The sequence below is a fragment of the Panthera tigris genome, chromosome F3 (assembly GCF_018350195.1).
Source record: "Panthera tigris isolate Pti1 chromosome F3, P.tigris_Pti1_mat1.1, whole genome shotgun sequence".
Lineage (NCBI taxonomy): Eukaryota > Metazoa > Chordata > Mammalia > Carnivora > Felidae > Panthera > Panthera tigris.
In genome coordinates this window covers 45,707,130-45,720,128 of record NC_056678.1, presented here as the reverse complement: position 1 = coordinate 45,720,128, position 12,999 = coordinate 45,707,130, and the positions used below count along the sequence as shown (strand labels likewise).

Below are 12,999 nucleotides of genomic sequence, written 5' to 3'. Positions count from 1 at the left end.
GAATTTTTTTGATATCTTTGCAGAAATATCATGTCCCTTGCAAATAAAGATTAAAAATACTATCAGGCTGGCCCCAAGCTTCCAGATATTTCCCATTGATACATCTAATGCCAGAATGCAATAGAGCAAGTTCCACACAGTTCAGAGGAAATAAAGAGCAATGCAATAATGTTTATTATAAAATCCACCAAATCTGTCACTCAAACAATAGCAGACTTTCTCATACATGGAAGAATACCAATAAGACCCACTGGGTCTTATTTCAGTGGAATGAATATATATATATATGACACTCTATCCCACTGTGGCCAGGAATACAGTTGGTTTATCATTGAATTGCCAGGATCTGGGTCACATGCCTATATCTCTGTCTTATTATCTCATTCCTGATTTATTATATATATATATATATATATATATATACATATATATATATAGAATATATATATATACATATATATATATAGAATATATATATATACACATATATATATATAGAATATATATATATACACACACACATTAGAAATTATATAGAATATATATACACACACACATTTATTTTATATATATATATTCTATATATATATACATATATATATAGAATATATATATATATATATATATATACACACACACACACACACACACACACACACATTAGAAAAACCAAGTGCTGATCAGAAAAACCATGTTAAAAACCATGTTAAAGTGATTTTACTCACTGGCAATAAGGATTTACTTCCAAAATGAGATTAAACAGCTACAGGAAGATAAATGTTACGAATGTTGACAATTTCAAAATAAAAACATATTTAAGGGGCGCCTGGGTGGCTCAGTTGGTTAAAGCGTCCAGCTCTTGGTTTTGGCTCCAGTCATGATCTCACAGTTTTGTGAGTTCAAGCCCCACATCAGGCTCTACACTGCCAGCGTGGAGCCTGCTTGGGATTCTCTGTCTCCTCCCTCTGTGACCCTCCGCGACTCGTGCTGTCTCTGTCTCTCTCAAAAATAAATAAATAGTCTTTAAAAAACCATTTTTTTAATCGAATAAATGGGAAAATATGTATATGCATTATTTCGGTGTCTTCATTAATGAGGAATCTTCAGTCTTTGCTAATGAAGATTTGAAATACATTGAATTTGGTACATTAAGGAATGAAATTTTTATATATTACTTAAAATTGTATTTAAAACCAAGAGAGTACTTACAAGTAATATCATAACTAACACATACCAGGAGATGAAGGAGAAAAGAGTTGTGTGATCTGTCAGCTTTTGACTTCCCAAAATATCCACTAGAAAGCTGATGTTGAGGTTTAGCAAGCAAACTTATGTGTCAGACTTACTATAATAAAGAAGAATACTGTTTTGCCAGAACTTGAGTAGAATCTTAGAAGGGAAAAATCAAGTTTTAAGGCCTGGGCTGGATGATATAAGGTGATTTTGCAAGGCAGTGAACTGACTGCGATTCTGTAAAGTTCATGACATAAAACTTGCATTGCTGGGCACAGAAAGAATCTTAAAGTGAATAATGATGAGTAGGCAGCTAATGATGATCATTGTTTTGTTGGTTCATAATCTTATCTTCCAGAAACACTTCCTGGAGCAAGAATCTAATAATTTTTGCCAAAGGCCAATGTTTTTTGACACACAAAAAATGAAAGCATGCTATGTGCTAGAGTTATTTAGCACAGAAATGGTAAAGTATCTTGGAGCCAGAATTTCATAGAACAGGAATGGAAAAATAGACTGGTTTCAATTCTCAATCTCCTCTTTGATCATTCTTTAGTCTAGCAGAGAGGATGAACCATTATCACCTGGGGATATGACTAATCTAGGTCTGCACTGGTATTTAATATGTCGTGCTCAAGTGTAGACTTAGAATGACAATTTTTCCATTTCTAAATGCCATGTCAGATTTTCTTTTTTCTTTTCTTTTCTCTTTTCTTTTCTCTTTTCTTTCTCTTTCATTTCCTTCCTTTCCTTTTTTGTTTCCTTTTACTTCCCTTCCTTTTTCCTTTTTCTTTCTTTCTTTCTTTCTTTCTTTCTTTCTTTCTTTCTTTCTTTCTTTCTTTCTTTTCTTTCTTTCTTCTTTCTTTTGAGGACACTTCTTATTGGATCATTATATGGAACAGCCACTGTACAGCTGCACTTAAAACTTTGGAGATCATATATTTGAGCCGCATAACAGAGAAAAATACTGAGGATAATTATGACCACAACTTATGGTTTCTTTCCAGTCCAGTAGCCAAGAGAGCCCAAATTAAGCCAAGACTATTTCCATATCAAGAAACTGCAGACCCAGGCACAGAAGTATAAGCCTAATTATAAATTCCATGATTTCATAGTTTATTTTCCAGAAGTTTTTAGCAATATTAAAGATTCCAGACAAGCTTCTAAAGTTTTAAGTACAACATTCTTTTTGTAAGATAGTTCACATTCCACTTTGAGCAGTCTGCATTATGTCTAAAGTGGCTCTATTTAAACCATAATCAAATGACTTCAAAAGTTGAGGGTGATGGGACACAGGTATTAATATGCAGAGTCAGATTTAGATTACAGTGTGGAAATGAACATTTGGCCTGGGGTTTCCTGTGGTGACAGAGATAAACAATAAAGGACACATGAGATTAGTTGTGGTTAGTTCCTGAATGGGCACATGGAGGAAAGCACATCTATTTCCCAACAACAAAAATTCATTTTCAGAGGCAAGAGTGCTTTAAATCCTTATTTAGGGAGCAAAAAATGCTGGCTATCCATTAGAATGATTTAAAGATCCTTAAAAATATACAAAGCTGAGACTCTTCCCTCAGAGATTTTTATTTAATTCATTTGGAAACGAGCCTGAGCATTGATATTTTTTAGAAGCTCCACAGTTAATTCTAACTTGCAACAAAGAGAAGAACCACTGGCATAAAGTTATAACTCACAAAGAGAGCTTATAATATCTAAATCTGATTCATCCTTTATTACTGTTCTATGTCCAGAATGTGACTGAAAAAAACGGCGAATGCAGTGACCTCCGCAGGAAGGGAAGAATCCCAGGGTGGCAAGACTAAGTATCAACTCTGAACCTTTCAAGTCATATTACTACAATTACCTTCCAATGCAGCAGGTCTGATGTTATCATCTGATTTCTGAAATAATTTCATTAGCAGTGGTGAAATGAAACCTGGGTCTCTGGGAATGAAACTGGTAGGCAACCCACCAAAGTTTTATTTGATTTGTAGAACCGGAGTCAAGTAACCCATGAGAGACTTTGACCTTGACTCCACTTTCAAAACTGGAGAAGATATAGAATTAATAGTCTTTTGAATAAAGAAGAGGCCCAGGTCACCGGCCACTTGACATTGCCTAAACCTAGGCTATTCATGTTATTCTCATAGAGGCTTCTCTTTTAGACAGATATGCCCAAGAGTGTATTTCTCAGAAAAAGGTACATTCTCTCAGAGAGAGATTTGCAACCAGATTTTAGAATTGGGTTTCCTCCCTATGAATCAATAGTGGATCATAATACTACTAACAATATCATAAAGGCAAATGGGGGCAAGAGGTGTGAAAAAGTACAGGATACCATGAAAATGTATAAAGGGAACCTTCACTAGTTTATTTCAACTATTAGTAATGATATTGTGAGACTTTCCTTGAAGAAGTATTTCTTATAGTTTATTTTAAAGATATGTCTACATAAATATTTGTTATAACTGAATGACTAGATGGAATGAGGAGGAGTTAGATAGCCAAAGGTAGGAGGAATATAATCTGAGGCAGGAGAAATAACATGCTTGGTTCTTCACTAGAGAAAAAGCATGTAGCCTATTTGAAAAACTGAATACAGTGCATTGTGAGTGAAACGTAGTGAGTAAGAGGTGAGGCAGAAGAGGTAAAAGCATGGGGTCAGATCATAACTATCAGGCCTGCTAATTCTGGTCTCTATTCTAACACCAACGAGATGCCTCTGAGTGATTTTAACTAATAATAAATCTAGATTTTTGAAAAAACCTTTCTGATCATAATTTGGAGAAAAGGATAGAGGAGGGCAAGATTGGGTTTGGCACATTCACTGGAGTAGCCAGGTGCAGGCTAGCGTTTCAGTACTCCGGTGTGGGACAGAACTGGTGAGAACATAGAACATGAGAGCTGTTTAAGAGGAAGAAATAACAGAACTCCGACATTAACTGATGGGAAGGAGTAATGAAGGAAAAGAGGAAAATCAAAGATGGGCCTCAGGTTTGCCCTTGTGCATTTGAGAATCTCTTTTTTGAACTAGTATAAAACAACAGTCTTGTGTTTATATCCTGTGGACAGATGACAGTCTGAGTGGTATCATAAACAATGTGTACGTCAGCTAAATATATTTACAATAATTTTCAAAAGAGATTTATTTCTGAGCTTCTAAAGTCTTCATGTCAATCATTTTTTTAGTTCATAACAACAGACAATTGCTACATCATAATTTTAAGATGTCTAGATCTATAGCCATTTTCTCCACAAAAATCATTTCCAATTTCATCACTCAGGTACCAAGATCCGTGGTTTCTTGCTTTTCAGAGCCTCTGACAGAACCAGCTGGAATGAGTACTGTCTCCAGGAGCAAACTCAACACTTACTTTCTCCAGCAGAGCCCTCTGTGACTTTAAGCAATCCTCCCTTTTCATTGGATTGATAAGAAATGGACACAGATCAACTGCCATGTTACAAGATCAGGGAGTTGATGCTGGCTGACCAACTGTCTTTTTAGGAGCCAAACTGCCCTACCATTCAGCATCTGTATGCCCTGGGGCCAGATAGCTACCTCTGTGGGAATGGACACAATGCGAGATGTGGCAATTATGACACAGATAAGTCTACAGAGTAGTCAGTACTGTATACACAAAACAAATGACTTACCCTTGATTATCATCTGTATTCTGCAGTTTATTCTGCGATGCTATCAGAAGAGTTATAAAGAAACAATTGTATTTTAGACTTAGTTGAAAATTGTCTTCTATCTATGATACAAAGAGATGTTAAATTACTTCACTAAATTATGTCAAAGTTATATGAAATTTGTAATTATTTTGGTGGCTAGTTTATATAAATAGGTAAACAAAAGGAAAGCGTTAAGGAATGTTGAAAGATGTCAGGGAAATTTGATTCTTCTAATATTGAAAAATTGCTCTGAGACCAAATAATTATAAGGCAGGCAGATCTTGTCAATATCTCTTAAGAGTGGCTATTTAAGAAAAAACTACAAATATTACAGAAACTATTTTGAAATACTAAGCTTTTGCTCTTACAAATTCTTAATAATACACTTTTAAATAGTTTGTTACTTGCATTACATGGTTATCCACATTTCAACAAACAAGAAAAAATGATAGCATGACCCCAAAAGGACTTGATGAAATAAAATCATTTTATTAAGTGATTTTAACTTTTAGTACTATCTGATAAACATCACAACCATATTAGTAAATAGGTCAAAAAAAAAAAAAAAAAGAACAGATCTCTTGTTTTAAAATATGTGCTCTGGAATATTTACATTCCAAAGTAACCAAAGAACCTCCTTCTCTCTTTCTAATTTAGGCTTTTAAGTTTATAAGCACACCAAGGTAAGTGATGACTTTTCCTCTTGCTTCAAATTGGATTGCAACTTGTTTCCTAGTCAAGGAAAAAATCTTAATTTCACTAAAGTGAGAAATGAGTATTGCCCACGCTAACTCGAAGGATGTCGAGCAGTCCAAAATAAAGAACTTTGCTCCTTTAGTCGGAGATAATAAATCACGTACAGCTACTTAATTATTTTCAGCAACATGTTTTCCAGTAGAAACTTCAGTCATTTCATAGTCATCTCACAGCATGCTTTTTGCCAAAAACATTAAAAATCAATTAGTTTTCATTAAAAAGTGATCATAAGATAATTCTATTTTTAAAATAAAATCGTTTGTAGCTTAGTTGGTGCAAAATATCTAAAACTGAAGTGTTTTTCAAGAAGTTATTACTGTTTTCTCAACTTTTTCTGTTCAAGTTTGAATACTTGATTAAGGTAATAAATACTTCTATTATATTTATGTTACTGTAATGATTTGGAAATTTATATTATTCCAATGAATATATATTTATAAAATCTTTAACCTAAAACTTAAGGTCATTTTCTTCATTGGGCATTCTTCTAGATTAAAATGATTTTTTTGTTATATTAAACCCTGAGATTATGGTGTTTGTTTAACTATTACTGCAGCATAGCCAAAACTGTCCTGCCAAATATGTATCATAAAGTGCCAGTTTCCTTGCGAGATCATTATGACTGTGATAGACTGAGTGTCTCTCCTTCAAATTGGTATTTGGAAATCTTACCCTTCAGTGTGATGATTTCAGGTGCCCAAAGGGAGATAATTAGGGTTAGATGAAGTCATGAAGGGGAAGCCTTGTGAATGAGATTAATGACCTTAAAAGAGTTTGAGAAAGGGGGCGCCTGGGTTAAGCATCTGACTTCGGCTTAGGTCATGATCTCAAGGTTTGTGAGTTCAAGCCTTGCGTTGGGCTCTATGCTGAGAGCTCAGAGCCTGGATCCTGCTTCAGATTCTGTGTCTCCCTCTCTCTCTCTGCCCCTCTTCCGCTTGTGCTCTCTCTCTCAAAAATAAATAAACATTAAAAAAAAATAAAATAAAAGAGTTTGAGAGAGCTTGCTGCTCTCTACTCTCCACCATGTGAGTGGACACCAAGATGGCCACCCACTCACCAGACAGTGGGCTCTTGCCAAACAACAATTCTGCCTTGATCTTGGACTTCCCAGCTTCCAGAACTAGGAGAAATAAACCTTTGTTGCTTAAACAGCCCCAGTCTATTATATTTTATTCTAACAGCCCAAGCAGACTAATATAGTAATTGAATAAATTGTACTGTGGGCTTCATTCATATCTGATTTAGATCAGATTTAGATGAGATTTTGGACTTTAGACTCTATAGTTCATGCTGAAACAAGTTAAGACTTTTGGAACTGTAGGGATGGAATGAATGTATTTTGAATGTGGGAAAAAAAACATGAATTTGGGGGATGGGAGCAGGGACAGAATGTTGTGGGCTGAATGCTTATAATCCCCTCCTTGCAAATTCATATGCTGAAGCCCTAGTCCCCAATGTCATGATAGTAGGAGGTGGAGTCGTTAGGAGGAAATTAAGATATGATGAGATCATGAGGGCAGAATTCTCATAAATAGGATTCATGCCCTCATAAGAGTCCCAGGAAACTTTGTTCCTCTCTACTTTCTGCCATGTGGGGTTACAAGAACAAAGCCATCTATAAACCAGGCAGCAGGTTCTCACCAAACAGTGAATCTGCTGATGTCTTGATCTTAGACTTCCCAGCCTCCAGAACTGTGAAAAATAAATGTTTGTTAAGCTACCCAGTCTATGGTATTTTTGTTATTACCACAAAAATGGACTAAAACAATGACACACTGACAGATTTCTTTGTGGGTCTCATTTTTGTGGGTCTCCATTAAAATTTAGAATCCATTACATTTGATGCATATTGGTACAACTTTTGACATATGACAATAATGAGTAATAAAAAATGCAAGTTAAAAATTATTACTTTAGCATTATATACTTTATTTGTGCCCTGAATGACTAAGCAATGTATTTACAAACCTCAACTTCAGTCCTTACCTCAGGTCTAGTAATAAGAATGTCTCATAGCCCTGTCTTTTGCAAGTTGAGAGTTTTCAGATAAGAAAATAAATACTTGGGGCACCTGGGTGGCTCAGTTGGTTAAGCGTCCGACTTCGGCTCAGGTCATGATCTCATGGTTCATGGGTTTGAGCCCCACATCAGGCTCTATGCTGACAGCTCAGAGCCTGGAGCCTGCTTTGGATTCTGTGTCTCCTTCTCTCTCTGTGCCTTCCCCACTCACACTCTGCCTTTCTCTGTCTCTCAAAAATAAATAAATGTAAAAAAAAATTTTTTTAAAGAAAAAAAAGAAATACTTGTATTTCAAGACCATCTCAAACTTTCTTATTCTAAATGAATATTAACACAGACCAGGGAATGAAAGTCTATATATTTAGGAATGTTTCCTTTTGGAAATTATATTTAATTTTCAAATGCAAAGATATCTAGCCTGGCATAACATGAAATGAAACATATTTTGTATATAGTAGAAACGGAAAATATAAATATCTGTGTATAACTATACATGAATGAGACTAACTATACAAGAATGAGACTAAATTACAGTACAGTTTATTAAAGATTTCTGCTATGATTTATACTTAGGAAAACATATCATTATTTTTGTTTCTATTAAAACATTTTAGATATAAATAATAAAATATAATTCTCTTGAATAGTAAGAATACGGACTTTAATGATAAGCCAAATAACTATACTTTTAGGACCATATGGTATAATATTAGATTGATTCACGATAATTAAAGTTGACATGTCTCTCCAAATAAAATAGACTAGAGAGCAGTCCTATAGGAAAGAAAGAAAGAAAGAAAGAAAAAGAAAGAAAGAAAGAAAGAAAAAGAAAAGGAGAAGATCAAAGTGAAATAATGTGGCCTAATACTCCACAGGATGAGCACGGTGTGTTTTAAAAGTTTCCCAGCAGGTGCTATTCAATTTGTTGAATTTCCCCAAAATCTGTCCTTTAAATTGCAGTCCTTGAAATTTGATATCAATATTATGTCAGATTTAATCAGATTGAAGAACTGCTGATTTGTGCATCATGTCTCAGCCAAGATTCAATCTGGAGAGAGAAACCACATGGTGATCTGGACAGAGAAAGTTTAATGTAGAGAATCATTAACCATAGCAAAGCTTTGGAGTTAGTAATAAGTAAAGAGAACTTGAAAATAATATAGCGACAGCAGATATATAAGAAGCATGCATCATTGTCAGGCCTGAGATACAGTGCCCCAAGAAAAGACCCTGGGACTGAAATCAAGATCTTGAGATGGCCTAGCAGTGGCTCACAGAACTGCAGAAAAGTCATTGTGGTACTTGCACTAACAGAACCTGCTGGAAATCTGGGGGAGTCGTTCATGGGGAAGGGTCTCACTGGAGGCACTGGACCATCTGAACTGGTGCTGAGGGAGCTCCTCGCCCCTGGGTACGTTGACTGGAGAAGCCACACACACACTGCAGGATCATCAGGACTCTGTGCTGTGCACCACCTGCTGCAAGAGTCAGTCCCTTGGAAGGAGAGAACACGTTTTTCTTGGGACTTTTTTTGTCCATGTTCACTGGTATTTCCCAATATCCAGAGTAAGTTACATAGGAGACCACAAACAAACCCCGAAAACTCACTCCCCTCAACCCTGTGCTGTTCTGCAAGACTCAGCTCCCTGGTCTGTCTTCCTTCTTTTCACTTCGCAGTCTTCTGATGCTTGTTTCATAAATAACATCTAGAGGGGTTTTTCTGTTTTTGTTTTTTGTTTTTTTAAGCTATACTTAGCAGGAAGAATAGGCTCCATTTTCCTGGAGCCAAAAAGTCTATCTTGGCATTTAAAATTATTTTTCTTTTCACTAACCAGTGCTTTTCTGACCTTTAAATGAGTGTATTGGCTCTGATTTGCACACACACACAAAAATTCTCTTGTGGCACCAACATTCGTTCTTTTCCCCCTTCCTTTTATTTTCTACTTTTCCTCCCTTCCCTTTGTTCACTTCTTCTCTACCTCCCATCCCTGACCCTTCCTTCCTCCCTCCTCTTTTCCTGCTATATTAGTTATTCAGAAACTATTACATTAAGAAGCAATTCAACCAGTTTTTTATGGCTATCTTTTCCAATGAGAAGACCTTCATGTTTATGTTGGTTTTGAAATATAAAAGTGGCATAGGAGTTTTGTGGTTTCAAAACATACTTGGTTAAACAATTAAAGTTTTGGCAAAAAGCACCAAGGGGTTTTCACCATGAGAAATAATTTTTATTATTTATTTTAAGCAATTCAATGTAACTGGTAGCAAAATGGTACATAGACAATAAACAGAACCGATTCCCATAGGATTACAAGGACTATTACTGACTTTATGTTTTCTTTTGTGTGCAAGTTAAGTATTTTAAAAAGGCAACAGTTTGTTAAAAGGCTTTTATAAGCATCTTCTATTATTTAAATAACAGAAAGACTAATAAACTATCATTATTATAGCAAGCTGCTATGAATTGTGTCAACTATTAAATTTGGACTAATGTGCATAATCAAAAATAACCATTGTAAAATTTGTGAAACAAACTTTTAGTTTTATAGGAAATATAGTCATGTCCTAGCGTAAAGTCCTAGTCTTGACAATGGTCATAATGCAAAAATACTGAACTTGAGGTCTTGTGGGGAAATAGAATATTCATAAAATCTTACATTTATTCCTAAAAATAACTGTAATGGAGTAATGAAATGGCAACTTAAAGAAGTATATGATTTTTGATTTTTTATGTGCAAATATAAAGTTACTTAAATTCATTGTCATTCTCCATTACAGACATTGATCCAATTCTGCCTTTAGCCTGAATAATTTATAGGTGCATGTGTAAATTTGTGAAGTATATTTCACATGTGTCTACAACATACACGCACGCATATGCATACAATCTTCGTTTTATGATACAATTCCAATTTTAAGAAGCTTGTTATAAATTCTCTATTTTCTTATCTGATTAAAGAAAATTAAAGATAGGCTCTCTCTGTTTTAGGAGAAATTCTTGGTGTTTTTGTTATGCTAAAATGAGAGTAATACAAAATACTAAAAACCAATAACAAACAGGCATTTCTTCTTCTCTAAGCCAAATTATACAATGGCTATAATCTATCCTTTTTTCATGTTAGGTTCTACATTTTCATTTTCGTAGAATTATTCGGGGAATTTTAGGCTTTCTCTATGTTTTTTTAAGTTCTTCCACTGTCTTTCCAATTCATCTGTTTCTTTATGAAAAGAAGAAAATGTCTCTTTCTAGTCTTACACATCTTCTTTTCTGTGGAATTAAAAGTCAATGTCAAGGCCAGAAATTTTTAAAATACAAAATTAGAAGAAAAATACCTTTTGAAATTTACCCATTTCTCTCTCCTGGGAATGCTGTTAACACATTCCAACTACTTGGCAAACACTGCTCTTGTGCTTTTCAGTCTGTTTCTGAAGGGAAATAAAGCAGTAAGATAGCAGCACTGATGGCATCAAGGAGCGATTTACATTTAATTGATAATTGTCAAGTTCTTCATAATTTATACTAAACTTCAGCGGCGAAAACTACTTGTCGTTACATGTGTTTTTCCTCATCGTGTGAAAACATAGTTCCTATAGATGATTTTTCAAAATTAAATCAAATTTTTTAAGATACCACTGTTTTGTGTATGAGATTTCGGTACTAAAGGGATAAAGGAGGACTTTTAATGTTTGAAATGGCCTTGTATTCCATAAATAGCATAATTTTGCCTCTTTGAATTTTAAAGGAGTTTTCTAAATAAGATATACTATATAGATTATGGAAATGTTAAAACTCCAGAGCCAAATGGAAACCATTACGCATGTTTCAGTTAATGTTTCAACGCTTGGCTTAAATTTAAATTAACATATGGGCTTTAAGTATTTTCTCTGTTAGCTATTCTTTTAGGAGAACAATAAATATTTGCTTTTTAATACACTTTTCTTGGCAAACAACGTGTGTCGGACATAAAGTTAGCAAAAAGTTCAGGTACTTGATATTTTTTGGTTTCTTCAGTGTAATAGAACATGCTATGAACATCTCAAATACTGAAATGAATATGATATCATCTGAAAGGCAACAAAAAAAGGTTAAAATGACTTAAAGATTTATATGCTAAAGCAAATTGTGAGTCTTACACAAAAGTCAGCCACACAAGTTTGTTGGTTAATCTCTGTGTAGAGAAGGCTAGACATTGCTGATGAGCTCAATTTTATAAAACAGCAAGTTTAAAGGATATGACTATTTAACTTTTAAGAAGACCAACAATCTTCTATGTCCATTGTGATGCACCAAATATACTTGGGTTTTTCGCTTACTTTCATAAAAACTTAATATTTTAAAAAATTGGCTTCATACACTTTGGATTATTGTCAAACAAATAACCAATTTAAATTATGTCTTTTAATTTAGGTTTTCAAAATCATTACATTGATATCTTTCAAATATTAATAGGAGGAGTACCAAGAAGCAATACTTTAAATTTCAAAATAATCTATACTTCTAAGAGAATAGATTTCTTTTAATATGAGAGAATGGAATATATTCTGATCGAGTTTATTTCATGCCAGCAGCACTTATTTTCCCCTAAGATTTAGAGTCGGTTTAAGCAAGATTCTTGTAGGAAAAAAAAAAAGGTCTCTTATTTTCTTTTCATCAAAGTTGAGTTTCCTCCCGAGAGTCTTGACCTGTGGTATTGCAGATGCTGTTTTTTCGACTGGGTTCACTGTTTGGAAGGTATGCCAGCGGATCTGGTCGGATTAAGTATCTAATAAAAGAAAACAAAGCAAATAACTGTAATAGTAAATAAAGGCAAAACTAATTCACACTTACAGTTTAGACTCCTGCTTCAAATGTATTCAGTTTTTAGGTGATCTAAACCGTGTCTAGATACAGCACTGGAAGCGGGACTCACTTTTTAATTGACCTAAAATATTTTGCAGGACTTGTATTATTTCTATACCTAAGATTATGATGATAAATACTAATGAATCAAGAATTATTTTTTTTAGTTATAATCCATTTCACCATCTTCATCTTATCAAAATTTTATGTTTTATTTTAGTATTTTATTGATTTATCATCCCTTTCTTTGGCTATTTTTCTAAGAAGCAGACCTAAATCTTAGCCATGATTCTTCTATTACTTAACTGCTCTTAGTCTTACTTTTATAATTCATAAATAAATTTGATCTAAATAATTTCTTTAGTCCTTTATTTAAATACTTCAGGGTTCTAAAAAAAGTCATGATTTAATACATGCTCTGAAGAATATTGTGCAGAGGTAACCTTTTAATTATCTGGAAATTAATCTAAAAT

The 12,999-nt window shown here is 34.1% G+C and overlaps 1 protein-coding gene across 3 annotated transcripts in view; it reads right to left on the bottom strand.

Moving 5' to 3' along the window:
• Positions 1-12,222: 12,222 nt before the first annotated feature.
• The window catches only part of KCNT2 (potassium sodium-activated channel subfamily T member 2), a 360,405-nt gene continuing 359,628 nt past the window's right edge, over positions 12,223-12,999 (bottom strand). For all 3 annotated transcript variants that reach the window (XM_042976234.1, XM_042976237.1, XM_042976236.1), the window contains one exon: positions 12,223-12,449. In XM_042976234.1, coding sequence (XP_042832168.1) covers positions 12,338-12,449 — 112 coding nt within the window. In that variant the 3' untranslated portion in view covers positions 12,223-12,337. The remainder of the gene's footprint in view (positions 12,450-12,999) is intronic.